This window comes from Macaca fascicularis, chromosome 2, assembly GCF_037993035.2.
Source record: "Macaca fascicularis isolate 582-1 chromosome 2, T2T-MFA8v1.1".
Lineage (NCBI taxonomy): Eukaryota > Metazoa > Chordata > Mammalia > Primates > Cercopithecidae > Macaca > Macaca fascicularis.
In genome coordinates this window covers 118,128,289-118,142,191 of record NC_088376.1, presented here as the reverse complement: position 1 = coordinate 118,142,191, position 13,903 = coordinate 118,128,289, and the positions used below count along the sequence as shown (strand labels likewise).

Below are 13,903 nucleotides of genomic sequence, written 5' to 3'. Positions count from 1 at the left end.
CAAACTGAGGGTCAGGGCATTTAAATAATGTGTTAAGATCTTTGCACTAGTAAGTGTGGTAGCCCAGACCATAGTTCAGTCCCAGAGGCCACCTTCTTAGCCTTTACTCAAGGAAAACGCTGTGTCCCTATTGTGCAATGGATCCATTATACAGGTCATTTCCAGAAGCCTCACTTGGTAGAAACACCTGCAGGGCACTCACTGAGAACAGTCTAAAGACTTGTGGTAAATCGCCCACCCAGCTTGAGACCTCAACAGGAAATTGGAGTCGTTCGTTGGAAAATGGAATCTCTGAACTATGGTTTTCTGAACTGTAGCCCACGAAACATGTCAACACAGCTTCGAGACCAATTACTTTCTTTCAGCTTAGCGGATAAATGAAAGGTGCGTGGGGAGAAGCGATGAGAGAAGAAAACTGTAGCCACAGCTTTTGGGGTTTCCAGGAAGATGAGCAAAGCTTGTGTACAGATCTCAAAGCGAAACCGATGGCAATATAATTTTTATGAGAAGTGATGAGTGATACTAACAAAAAAAGCACACACTAAAAAACAAAAACAAAAATCTAATTTACCTTAGAAATTAATATTTTGCCAACATTGAAATGTTGAAATGAAAATGTTACATGTGTGTAAAGTTTTCTTTTTGGTTAATTATTTTTCTTAACCGGTTCTAACTATTTATTTTGCAATTGATTCTAAGCAAATCTTTGTGAATCTCTTTCTTGGCAAAGGGGGCTGGGTAATCAAGAAGGAAAGAAACATACTGGAAAATAGTAAAACATTACATCCTTTCTAGATTCCAATTTTGTCCAACTTGTTGACAGTCACAAATGCCCAGAAAATATGGGCTGAGTTGTTTTCGATTGCTGTTTGAATAACAGATTAATTTAATAATCAGTGGGGTATTGGATGACAAAAATTATTGGTTAGAGCGGCCAAACCACCAACCCTAATGACATTCTTATGTAAATTCTTATTTTCTTTTAGGCTCCTGCATTCTTAATAAACCCTATATTTTTGAAAATCCCTTTAAAAACACTACATACTGTCCCTCTATGTTATAATAGATCTGTCTATGCTATAGACACATAAATGTCCACTTGTGGAGTTGCCAATTTGAAGGTTTCTATTTAGAGCAACTGAGTCACCTCTTGATGTATTTTCCATACGAAACCATCTAATGATTCTGGAAACAGGACACAGAAATGGAGTAGGACACAGCTCAACTTTGCTCTTCAAAGATTTCTGAAGACCGAAAAGACTTCTGCTATATGGGTAGAACCACTTGACGTGATTTACTTAGTTCTAGCACAATGTTTAGATATCAGGATCAGTGGATCTCTTCTAAGAGATGGGCAGATTGTTAATGACAGTCCAAAAGCAAACTGCAGCTGAGGCCTGTTCCCGTGGGAAGTGCTCAGTTCTTTGGGATTGTTGCTCTATGGTTTGCCATTGCTTGTGGAGGAAAGTAATCGCTGCCTTCAGACTAGTTTGTAATGGACACGGTTCTGTATGTTCCATTGCGGAAGGCGAGATGTTTTCCTATGAAAAAGATCTTACTGCGTAATTTCTGAAATACTATAATTTTCACCAAACTCAATTTCCAGCGCACTCCTGGCCAAACGCTACAGAATTGTGTTATTTTTGAATGTCATTGCCCCTGACCTGAAGTTACCTACAAAGTTGGTCAAAAATTAGTAATTGTCTTAGAGAACTAGACCTGAAAAATTTCATTCCTTCCAGGGAAAGGTTGATAAATTTCTTTGCAAATTAGATATAAAGCAGAGGGACAGATTCAGCTTTCTGGATACCATCAATCATGCTGGCTATTGTACATCTATGGGTCATCAAGAAGAGGAAGACAACAAAAATCAAATAACATTATTTTCCTCCTTAATAGACTGCATTCTGAGAATACGAAGCTCAAAGAAAATGCCAAACAATAGCTTCCTAAATACTTTGATAAATACTCAACTATATCTTCTAATAAACTGTATTTCATAAAATGGAGCAAGGAGGGATAAAGAGAAAAGAATATGCAAAAGACAAGAATAAAAGGTTCCACTTTTCAAAAGCACTCAACAAAACTGGTTATGGCTCCTTTTTTATATTGTATAAACATTAAATCATAATTTTATAATAAAGCTTCACAAAGATTTTTGGATTAGGAAAAAAAGTAGTCTTGAATTGATTTCTCATTCAACTAGCTACCCCAGTGATCTGTCAATTTCTAATCTCTAAAAAGAAGAGGAGGAGGAAGAGAAACAAGTGAGTTGTTTGCTTTGTTAGGACCAGTCTGTGCGTGTGTGTGTGCGCGTGTGCGTGCTTAGCGGTGAGAGAGAAGGAAGGGACAAAGGGGTAGCAAATGGCTGTCTGAATGAGGAGTTTCTGTTTCAAGAGGCCACCATGTCTTTTTTCCCATCATCTGGAATCTGATCGTTTTTACCCTTTTCCTTGAAACCTTTCGGTGGTTCCATACTGGTGTCAGGGTAGTTAGCATTTGAAGTCCTTCAAAGGGCTAGTTCTCTTCGACAGGATCAAAAGGGCAACAAGTCTTAGGCCTTGATCAGCCCTTGTCCCCTCTGTCATCTGTCCTCACCCACAATTCTCTATTCAGCTTCCTGGAACGTCTAACAATGTGTTGACCAAACCACAAGTTCTCTCATCTCCATAATGCTCCCCTCTCTGCCTGGGTGTGCGTACTCAACTCCTCCTCACCCTGGTGGCATTGTGTTAGGTGCTATTTCTTCCAGGAAGCTTTTCTTGACCACCTAAGCCTTCCTTCTGTGACCCCATGTAACATTTACTCTCTAATCATGGCACTAACCATGGAGTATTGGCATTGCCTGGTTACTCATCTGCAACCTCCGTGAGGGCAAGAATTTTGTGTGTCTCATTCACCACTGCCTCCTCAAAGTGCAGCCCAGTGTCTGGGATGCAACCAGATGATCAAGAAATGTTTACTGAAGTCCTGAGCTATCTTTACATTTTCTTCCTATGACCCTATTTTGTTTTCTGAGTGAATTCCTTAGAGACCTCCTTCAAGATCATTAATAAATCAGCCCTCATATCTTATCTACCAAATTGCCATCTCACAAATTAGCAATATAAAAAACAGGCAAAACCAATCCATGATGTTAGAAATCAAGAGAGTGGTTATCCTGTGGTCAGTGAGGTTACCCTTACAGGAGGGCAGGTGTGGGGGTCGGTGCTTCTGAGGAGCTTGTAATGTTATTTCACTTCCTAACCAGGGTGCTGGTTATACAGGAATACTCACTTTATGCAAATTAATCAAGCTGCAAATTTACAGTTCGGACACTTTTCTGTAGGTGTTATCCTTCAATCAAATGTTTACTTAAAAAAAAAGGAAAAACAGAAAAAGCCCAAGTCCCCATTTCTCTCCCCACCCAGACTCCTGGGGCTTTATTGTTATGCTTCTGCAGTATGTGACTGAGCTGCCAGGTGGTGGTCTTGAAATAAAGCTTGGAAAGGAAAATCCTCCAGTGCCTACAGTGTTTTTTCACTGCTGCTAGCACACTGTGTAAGGCCTTACTCCATTTACTACCCAATCTCCTGTGAGTCTTCAACTCAGCGTGTCATTAGAGAGTTGAAACAAACTAGCCATGACTGATATAAATCTCTTCAACTTTGTTTTTTTTTTCTTTTTTTTTCTTTTTTGAGATAAGAGTCTCATTCTGTCACCCAGACTGGAGTGCAATGGTGCAATCTGAGCTCACTGCAACCTCCGCCTCCTGTGTTCAAGCAATTCTTGTGCCTCAGCTCCCAAGTAGTCGGGATTACAGGCGTGCACCACCCTGCCTGGCTAATTTTTGTATTGTTAGTAGAGACAGAGTTTCACCATATTGGCCAGGCTGGTCTCGAACTCCTGACCTCAAGTGATACGCTCGCCTCAGCCTCACACAGTGATGGGATTGCAGACGTGAGCCACTGCACCCAGCCTTCACTTTTGTATCTTATCCATCTTGGCATTCCCCAAAGCACCAGCACAGTTTCTAGATCACAGCATGAATGCAATGACCTCCTATTCCTACTGAATGAAAGGTAGTCATTTCTTTAGTTTGAAATCTTTGGTCACTTTCTTTAATCCAGCTGCATTTATTTCTTTATTTTCTAATTATGATTTCTAATAAGGAAAAATACTGCTGGCTCTAGCAATGTCCTATCTTAGTTCTATTGGTTTTCTCACTTAGAATAGAAATAAGAACCCTAACTTGCTCTACTAAATATGATTGTGCTCATGATTCACTAAGGGATACTGGCCACCTCACAGAGTTTGTAGTTATGATGACTGAGGGTACAGTATCCATTTGGTCAAAAAGGTTCTCAATCATTATAAAACCAGCGGCGTCTATCTCACAAAACTATACAGTCATGAATTGTCAACAACCCTTCCATCACACATGGCCTGTGATCATATCTGAGACATATATGTTATACCTTTTTATACAGAGAATTCTACGGTAGTGAAATAACATTAGACAGTGGAAAGAAATATTCACATTTTAGCAGAATGGTTTACAGGTGTTAAAAACTTTTTTATATATTTGGTGTTATGTGTTTCCACCTATTCAGGCTGCTATAACAAAATACCTCAGAGTAGGTAATTTATAAACAACAGAAATTTATTGCTCATGGTTTTGGAGGCTGGGAATCCCAAGATCAAGACACCAGCAGACTTAGTGTTTAGTGAGGCCTTGTTTTCTGACTCAATGATAACACCTTTTTAGCTGTGTCTTTACATGATGGAAGGTCAAACAGACCCCCTCAAACTTATTTTATAAGGGCACTAATACCATTCATAAGGGCAGAGACCTCATGATCTAATCATCTCCTAAAGGCCTCGCTTCTTAATACTATCACATTGGGGATTAGGTTCCAACATGTAGATTTTGGGGGTCACCAACATTCAGACCATAGCCTTACACAAATGTTACATGTGACTGTTTACTGAGTACTTAATCTGATTCAGGCATTATGCTAAATTCACAACATACATTTTCTCACTTTCACTCCTATAACAAGCCATTATATGCTTACTATTCTAATCCCCCCAAATCACCCAGGAATAAGCAGAATTTCAAGGAGTTAAGGTTTTCGTCCAAGGTCACAGAGTTAATCATCAGTGAAGTCAAAACTCACATTCTGAACCCATTGCTTCCAAGGCTCCTGCACCGAACCATACACTTCAGTACTTTCTTGTGGTGGATCTAGAATGTCCCCAGTCAGAAGAATGAACTATAACATGGTAGACTGGGCAAATGTGGAAGCCATCTTGCCCTAAACACTCAGACACACTAGATGAAATAGTACAACAAAACAAACATGTTTAAATACAAAAGATCTTACGAGAGAAGACACTAAAAGCTAACTTGTAAATTTACTGCTAAGTGAAAAAAATGGATAATCTGGCACTCTCTGAGGCTCTGAATAGGAAAACCAATATTGCCCATGAGAAATCAAACTTCAAGTCTAAACTACATGCTGCTTAGGAAAAATATGTACTCTAATTATATGGTACACAAATTCCTAAATACAAAAAACTTACATAACAATTATTCCCAGGCCGTCGTTACTAATAGGATACATGATAGAAGCCAAAATGCAAATATATAGTGAAGAAAAACTCAAATTCTATTCTGTTCCCAGATAAATAATATTTAATAGTAAAAATCAATTCACAGTTAAAAATGACAAATACATGAGCCAATAATCTAACATGGAAAAACGCAGAAAGAAGAAAAATGAGGATTGATACTCCTAAAATTTAAACTATTAGAACAATCTTAAAAGGTTTTTTATAATTTGGTACAGAGAACCTAAGACTAAGACTGTATAAAAGAAACATATAGTTTTAAGAGAAGCAAACGAAACATCTAGAAATAAAAAGCTCAATAGATTGTTTCAGCAGCAGACCAGACAGGATCAAAAGGAAATTAGTGAACTGGAATATAAGTTTAAAGAAATTATCCAGAAAAAAGCACATACAAAATAGAAATGAATTTATATCTGGAATCACATCAGTGAAACCTCAGAACATTCGAGAGAGACTGAACACTGTAAAAGCCATCAGAGAAGGGGGAGAGTTCAGACTACCTACAAAGGTACAAGGATAAAAGTGAGAAGACAATGGAATATCTTCAAAATATTTTAATTTTGATGCTATGGAGATAAATCATCACTGTTGAGTACATACTAAATTAGGGATTTTAGACAAAGAATGAGATAATTTATCACTCTCAGATCATTCTTGGAAAAACTTCTAAAGCACTGTAAAACAAAAAGCAATTTTTTTAAAAAAAAATCAAAGTGACTATAAACATATAAAAATGCAGGTAAACATGTTATTTACTATAGGCAGCAACAACAGTAATAATTATTTCATGGGTTAAAAACAGTAGAACTAGAAGGTTAGAAAATATTATATGAAAGAGATGGGAGGTAATTCAACTTAACAAAATCTAAGCTTTTGTTTGCTCTGGAGGAGGGAGGAGAGCCTCACCAATTGAAACATGTTAAAAAGGCAAAGAGTAACTACTAAAGGAATAGTGTGTACTTTACATAGAATACCAAAAAAAAAGGAGAAAACCCAATCAATCCAACTGAAGGGAAAGAAAGGAAGAAAAGAGAGAGAGAGAAAGAGAGAGAGGAAAGAAGGAGGAAAGGAGGGAGGGAGGGAAGGAAGGAAAGAAGGAAAAGAAGGAAGGAAGGAAAGAAAGAAGAAAGGAACAAAGAAAAAACATGAGGAATACAGAGCATATAAAATGATGGTAGAAATATTCCAAACTTATTGGTAAGCACCATAAATTTTTAAAGATTAAACTATCAGATAACAGAAATAATAAAAACTTCGAATCCAGCTACATTCTGTTTATAAAACAAAATCCTAGTGCAAAATAATGAAAAAGGGTTGAAAATGGAGGGAAAGGGGAAAACATGGCCAGCAAATATTACCAAAGTAGAGCTAATGTACCTCTGCTATTAACAAAACAAATAGACATTAAGACATAAAGCACTTTCATGTATAAAGAGGGTTATTACATAGTGACAACAGGAATGATTTCTTAGGCAGCTATAATAATCATGAACAGGGATGTCCATGGTAACATAACTTCAAAATATAGAAAGCAAAATGAATTGAATGGCACAAAAACGTCCATAAGCCTGGTGAGAGATTAACTGACATCTAAAATAGACTGAAAATAAAGGTAGGTTTGAAACACAATTTGTATACTTTGTCCAAAGGACACACATTGATCCCTGTGCCCAGCTATTAGATAATATAACTTGCTTTCAAAAACATGTGGACAAGGACTGGAAATACAAAGCAAGTTTCCACAAACACTAAAATAGATGTGTTATACAGACCACAAGGCCATTTAATTAGACTTCAATAATAAAAAGGATGGCCTCAAATCCCATATATTTGGACATTTTAAAACATGATTTAAGCATTGACAGATCAAAAAATGGTAAAAACTAGAAACTCGTTAGAGATGAATAAGAATGAAGGCCTTATATATATATTAAATTTAGAGATGCACTGGAATGCAGAGAGAAATGTATACCTAGACATATATATGCTTATAGGTATATCTATATACATATAAAATGAACCTGAAAACCTAAGCATCAAATACAAAATATTAGAAAATAAAAAACAATGTAAACTCAAGAATCATAGAAGAAAGATAAAACAAACATATCTCTGGCAGTATGAAAAGGGAGAGAGAGGGAAGGAGGCAAGAGGAAAGGGAGCAAGAGGGAGGATCAATTACAAGCTTTAAAAGGGGGCAAAATCACAAATATAGTAACATTTTTAATCAAAAGAAAACACTATCAACAATGCCTGCAATAACCTTGAAAAATGAGGTGAAATAGGCAGTTTTCTAAGAAATATAATCACCAAAACCATTTCAAAAGGAAAAAGAAAATCCAGAAATCTCTAACCACAAAAGAAAGTAATTTCATAGTTGTAAATTTATACACACAAGAAAAAACACACATATACAAATCCCACCAGTCACTAATAGTTTTATAAGTTTTACCAAATCTTCAAGAAACAGATACTGGATTCCATCTTATATAAAATGCTACGGATATTACAGAAAGAGGGAAACTGTAAGTAATTTTGTGGCAATAAAATGACCTTAATAGGAAAGCCAAATGACAGTGCAAGGAAGAAAACGTATTACCACTCTCCTTTTTGAGCATAAAAACAAAAAGTTCACGGTGTAAGTAAATTGAATTCAGCAATATGTGTAAAATATTATTACTTTTTTTTTTCCTGAGACAGAGTCTAGCTCTGTTGCCAGGCTGGAGTACAATGCCAAGATAATGGCTTGCTGCAACCTTCACCTCCCGAGTTCAAGCAATTCTCTTGCCTCAACCTCCCAAGTAGCTGGGATTACAGGTGCCTGCCACCATGCCTGGCTAATTTTTGTATTTTTTAGTAGAGGCGGGGTTTCACCATGTTGGCCAGGCTGGTCTCCAACTCCCGACCTCAGGTGATACACCCGCCTTGGCCTCCCAAAGTGCTGAGATTACAGGTGTGAGCCACCGCGCCTGGCCTGTTTATGACAATGAAGGTCTATCCTGAAAAAGCAAGTATATTTTCACATTACACATTCTATATACTATTAATATATAATATATACTACATACAAAGTATGTAATATATACATACTATACATATGTAATATATACTACATATATTATGTCTAATACATACACATATGCATTATATATTTATTTCATGAAAATAAAACCATGACATATACATGATTATAGATATCATGAAATATACAAACAATACATACATATGATATGTATATATAATACATATATTATACATATCAAAACCCTGTCAGAATTCATAGAAATTAATAGCTAATTCCAAAATTAGTATGCAAGAGTAGAGTCAAGAATAACCAAGAAAACTTAGAAGTATTTTATATGTATATATATATATTTCATGATTTAAAATTTTAAAAATATTAATGTAACAACATGTTAAATTAAGGAAAATTTTTTTGTAATGGATGTAGAACTTTCTTATGAAATTCAACATCCATTTAGATTTCAATAATAACAATGGCAACAAAAACTCTTACAAAAGTTTTCTTTAGCCTCATAAATTGTTACTACTAAAAATCTACAGCAATTATGGAATTAATAGTGATGGTTGCACAACATTGTGAATATACTTAACGCTCCTGAATTATACACTTTAAAATGGTTCAATGGTAAATTTTATATTCTTTATATTTTATGACAATAAAAAAGTCCTTTAGCAAACATACTTAACATGTAATTATTGGAGGCACTTCCTTTAAATCAGGAATGAGACATGGTTGCCTAATCTCATTGCTTCTATTTAACGATGTGTCAGAAGTATAGTGCAATAAAACAGAAAACAATAATTAAGTATGGAGATTAGAAAGTAAACGTTTCACAAATGATATTATGGTCTATGCAAAAAGTCCAAGAGCATCCATACACAAACAAGTCAATCTCAAAGAGCATTTAGCAGTGTGTTGGATACAATATTCAATATACAGAAATCAGTGATACATTCATATACTAGTACTTACAAATTAGAAAAGTAGTTTTAAATATATACTATTTATGATAGAAGAAAAACTATGGGTATGTAGGTATAAATATATAAAGTTATAAAATTGTATTAAAAGGCATAGAAAAGGCATGTAACTAAAGAGACATACTTAGTTTATTAATGGGAAGTCCAATTATTATAAAAAATAGCAATTATCTTTAAATTGACCTACCACTTACAGAAATTTTAATCAAAACCCTATAAAAATTCATGGAAATGGGCCAGGCACGGTGCCTCACGCCTGTAATCCCAGGACTTTGGGAGACTGAGACGGGTGGATCATGAGGTCAGGAGATCGAGACCATCCTGGCTAAAAAGGTGAAACCCCGTCTCTACTAAAAATACAAAAAAAATTAACCGGGCGTGGTGGCGGGTGCCTGTAATCCCAGCTACTCAGGAGGCCGAGGCTGGAGAATGGCGAGAACCCAGGAGGCGGAGCTTGCAGTGAGCTGAGATTGCACCACTGTACTCCCAGCCTGGGCGACTGGGCGAGACTCCGTCTCAAAAAAAAAAAAAAAAAAAAAAAATTCGTGGAAATTAACAAGCTAGTTCCAAAATAAGTATGCAAGAGTAAAGAGCCAAGAATAATTAAGAAAACTTATAAGAAGAATAAGGAAAGGAGCTTGTTCTCCTAAATACCAAGTCATATTATAAAGCTATAATAATTTAAAAGATATGGTATTATATATAGGTATTAACAAACCATAAGATCTGGAAACAGATCTGCATATAGGTGGGAACTCAGCCCATGACTAGACTTACTTAAACAAAAAAGAAAGAAAGAAAAATTCTGTGCACTGTGTGCCTGTAGTCCCAGCTACTTGGGAGGCTGAGACAGGAGGATTTCTTGAGCCCAGGAGTTTGAGACCAGCCCAGGCAACATAGTAAGACCCTGTCTCTTAAAAAAATAAATAAATAAAAAAGGCATCTGTAAAGAGTCAAACCACAGAATAGGAAGACCCACATACAATGCATACGATTGTAAAGAAATAGTATTCAAAAGAGAAAGAACACCCAAATCAATAAGAATAGATCTAACCACCCATTCGGGAACTGCCCAATTGGAATAAAGAGGTCAGAAACCCCAAATAACCAATAAAACCATTAAAAGAGGCTCAATCTCATTAGTAATCAGGGAAATGCATACTCAATCACCAAGAAACATTTCCAATTTATCAGGTTTGGGTAAATCCTGAAGGCTTCTGCCTTCAGTAAAGATACATAAGGACATTCTCGAACACACAGTTCAAATTGCCAACTGTCAATTGAGAAAGCACCAATAAGAACTTTCTCAAAACATGAACAAACTGACCTACACATCTCCTATACTGCAGGATGTATTTTCATGCACTCTGAATGCTTCCCAGAGTTTAGAATATCTTATAAAGCCAAGTGGTGTTTCTTCTAAGCTGACAGAAATACTTCCTTACACAAGAGGGCAGCCATGTTTTCTATTGGTGTAACTGTGCCTGCAAGTCACACAGACCTATCTGGGAAAGTTCTGTGCCGAGCAGAAAGGTGTAGGGGGTTAGAGGGTGGGGGAATGGCTTACTTGGAGCAGTCTTCACAAGCAATATTCCCTGTAGTCTCCTTGATGGTGCGCTCGGAGACAAATGCCGGATATTCAGTATCACAAGGCTCCAGGGTCTGTTTCAATTTCTGGGCTGTAGGGATAGGGGGAAAAAAAAGGTAAAGAATGCAAGGCACAGGCTCAATATTGTGACTGGCAGCCCACAGCAACCCAGAACACAGTTCTGCTTCTGCTGCTCTGTGATTTTTCTAGCACAGCATAATGCATTATTTTCTAATTAGTCAAGTGATTTCATCTGCCAAGCAACTCTATAAGCTATAATTCCTCCAACAGTTGTGTTGGCTTGATCAGCTATCATTTATGCATCACAAGAATTCAAATTTCTGGGACAACATCAGTCACCGGGTCTCTGACCTCAGACTTACTCAAACTTAGCAACAACACATATGTATATCTGAACAAATGTATAAGTTATACCATATTATTTAGGGTGAGACAAAGGTCATGATACAATTGCATGGTTTTATTATAGAAAGAAAATTGAAATATGAAATAGTAAAATACGTAATGTCTTTGAAGCACAGCCATGAACCAAATCCTACTATTATGAAGCTCTTTGTCCAATAATATGCCATGTCAATTTTAAAGCACTAAATAACCCTGGTACGTGGATGAGCACATAGTAGGTGCTCAGTAGAGGCTTGGCAGTTGATTGTCCAGTGGGCAAGATCCAGAACCTCACTAGGTCTCAATTTTCTTATTTGTAAATTGAGGATAATCAAGTTCTATCAGAAGTTGATGTGAGAAGTAAATAAAACAATGTATGTTGACTACTTAGTACAGTACCTGAAACATAATGAGTGTTCAGTAAATGTCAAATAATGATAATAATAATAATAGCAACAATAACAAAGATAACAGTATCATTCTAATGAAGCCATTGTGACATTATAACGATGACAATAATGATAGACACTACAGCATAGTGGTTAAGCATGAAGTAAGAGAAGTTTGGAGTACGAATCCCTGCTCTGCCACTTCTAGTGAATCCTCACCGTTCTCATCTGTAAAATGGGGATGCTAGTAGTACAGGTACTCTTCACAGGAGGTCTACTTGTTAGCATTTCCCCCAAGAGAACGCTTATAGATTTCCAATACCACAGTTTGTACAAAGCCTTCAGTTATTGTTTTTGTAGGAAAAAAAAATGTATTTACATTTACAATTCCAAAATTGAATAGGATTTTAACAAAACTGTGTGTGAACAAAGTCTCATGTTACATTCCAAATATAACTGGTTGGTGGGCAGAACTACAGGGAGATGTTTTGTCCACTGTCCATATGGGATGCTGCTGGCACTAAGTGAGCCATCAGTGCTACTGCACAAAAAACAACTGTGGGGTAACAACCAAACACTTGTGGGGTGATCAGGAAGCGATTCTAAGCATTTGTAGTATCCTAACATGATGGTTTCTTATACGTAGGCTTTTCACTGAGGTTTAACTATTTTGAGGAAATTGGTTGAGGGTTTGGGGTTGGAGCACAATGCATTTAATCTTTATTACTTAAAACAAAAGGAAGTAGACTCTTCATCAGCTCTTTCACTCAGAATATAGAATTTTCAGTAACTGATCGCTGACATTAAGGGGAAATGATCGTTCTGAGGAATAAATGAACAAAAGCATGTACAGCTCTTAGCAGACTGAAGCATGCACGCACTTTTGCCCACCTACATGCATACACACAGCCTTCATGAAATGCTACTCATTAGCAAGTGTTACCACCCACAGGCCAGAGGCTGGCTAGTTTTGTAGCAGCTAAAAGCACCAATTCCAGGCAATGAATCCTGCCACTGCTGTGCGACAGCAGGTGAGCTTTTAACCGTTTTACACCTTAGTGTCCTCATCAGCTAAATGGGAATAGCAGTACCAAGCTTGTGTGGTTGTTTGAGAATCAAATGAATTACATGGACAGTAGCTGTCATGCTGTGAGTCCTGCTTAAGTGTATGTTTTTACCACCATCGTGACTCCTGCTGTACTTGTGCTATTTCATGGAGTCAGGCTTTTTGAACCATCACTTTTTGGTAGAAAAGGCAAGCAAATGGCTGCCTCTCTGACTCCTGACTCCACTGATTGTACAGTGCTGGTAGTCATTCTCCAGAAAGGCCAGGTTCCAAACACTGTCCCTTTGTCCCCAAGATGCTAGCTCATTGGACGGAACATTAAATGCCTGCTGAATACAAGAATGACTCTCCTGAATAGTGTTTTCAAACATAAAATAGAATACGATGGGCCAAAAAATGTGAGAATCTCTGTCCCTTATGACACACTTCTTTCTTGCCTTTCAGGTGGAGGGTAAGGTGAATTTTAGGTGCTCCAGGCCCAACAGTAACAACACAGAAGAGCCACGTGGTGGGAACATCAGTCTCTTCCCAAATCTTTTTCAGTGCCTCTGTTTTGTAAGGAGGACATCTTTGTTTGACAGTAGGGAGTTTCTACCACCTTTCTATCTTTTACACTCCTTCCTTTCATTTGCTCTCCTCTCCCTTTAAGCTGAAGAGGCCAAACACAAAGCTCATAGGATCTGGCTAAAATTTGGTCACACTTTTTATTTTCATGGTTCTTATTTTCACAACTGATTTCTCTGTATGGCAAATCATTCTGGTTTTCAGTTTACAAAACTTTCTTTTCATAGTTAAATTATTTGAATTTTAAAAAGTGAGTCCATTGAAACGAAATAA

General features: G+C 37.0%; 1 protein-coding gene across 5 annotated transcripts in view; it reads right to left on the bottom strand.

Moving 5' to 3' along the window:
- Window positions 1-13,903, bottom strand: part of CACNA2D3 (calcium voltage-gated channel auxiliary subunit alpha2delta 3) — a 931,957-nt gene that overhangs the window by 40,365 nt on the left and 877,689 nt on the right. For all 5 annotated transcript variants that reach the window (XR_006695842.3, XR_010585145.2, XM_045384857.3 and 2 more), the window contains one exon: window positions 11,186-11,297. Coding sequence is in view for 3 of the 5 variants with exons in the window: in XM_045384857.3 (XP_045240792.1) it covers window positions 11,186-11,297 (112 nt within the window). In the remaining 2 variants the exon portion in view is untranslated. The remainder of the gene's footprint in view (window positions 1-11,185; window positions 11,298-13,903) is intronic.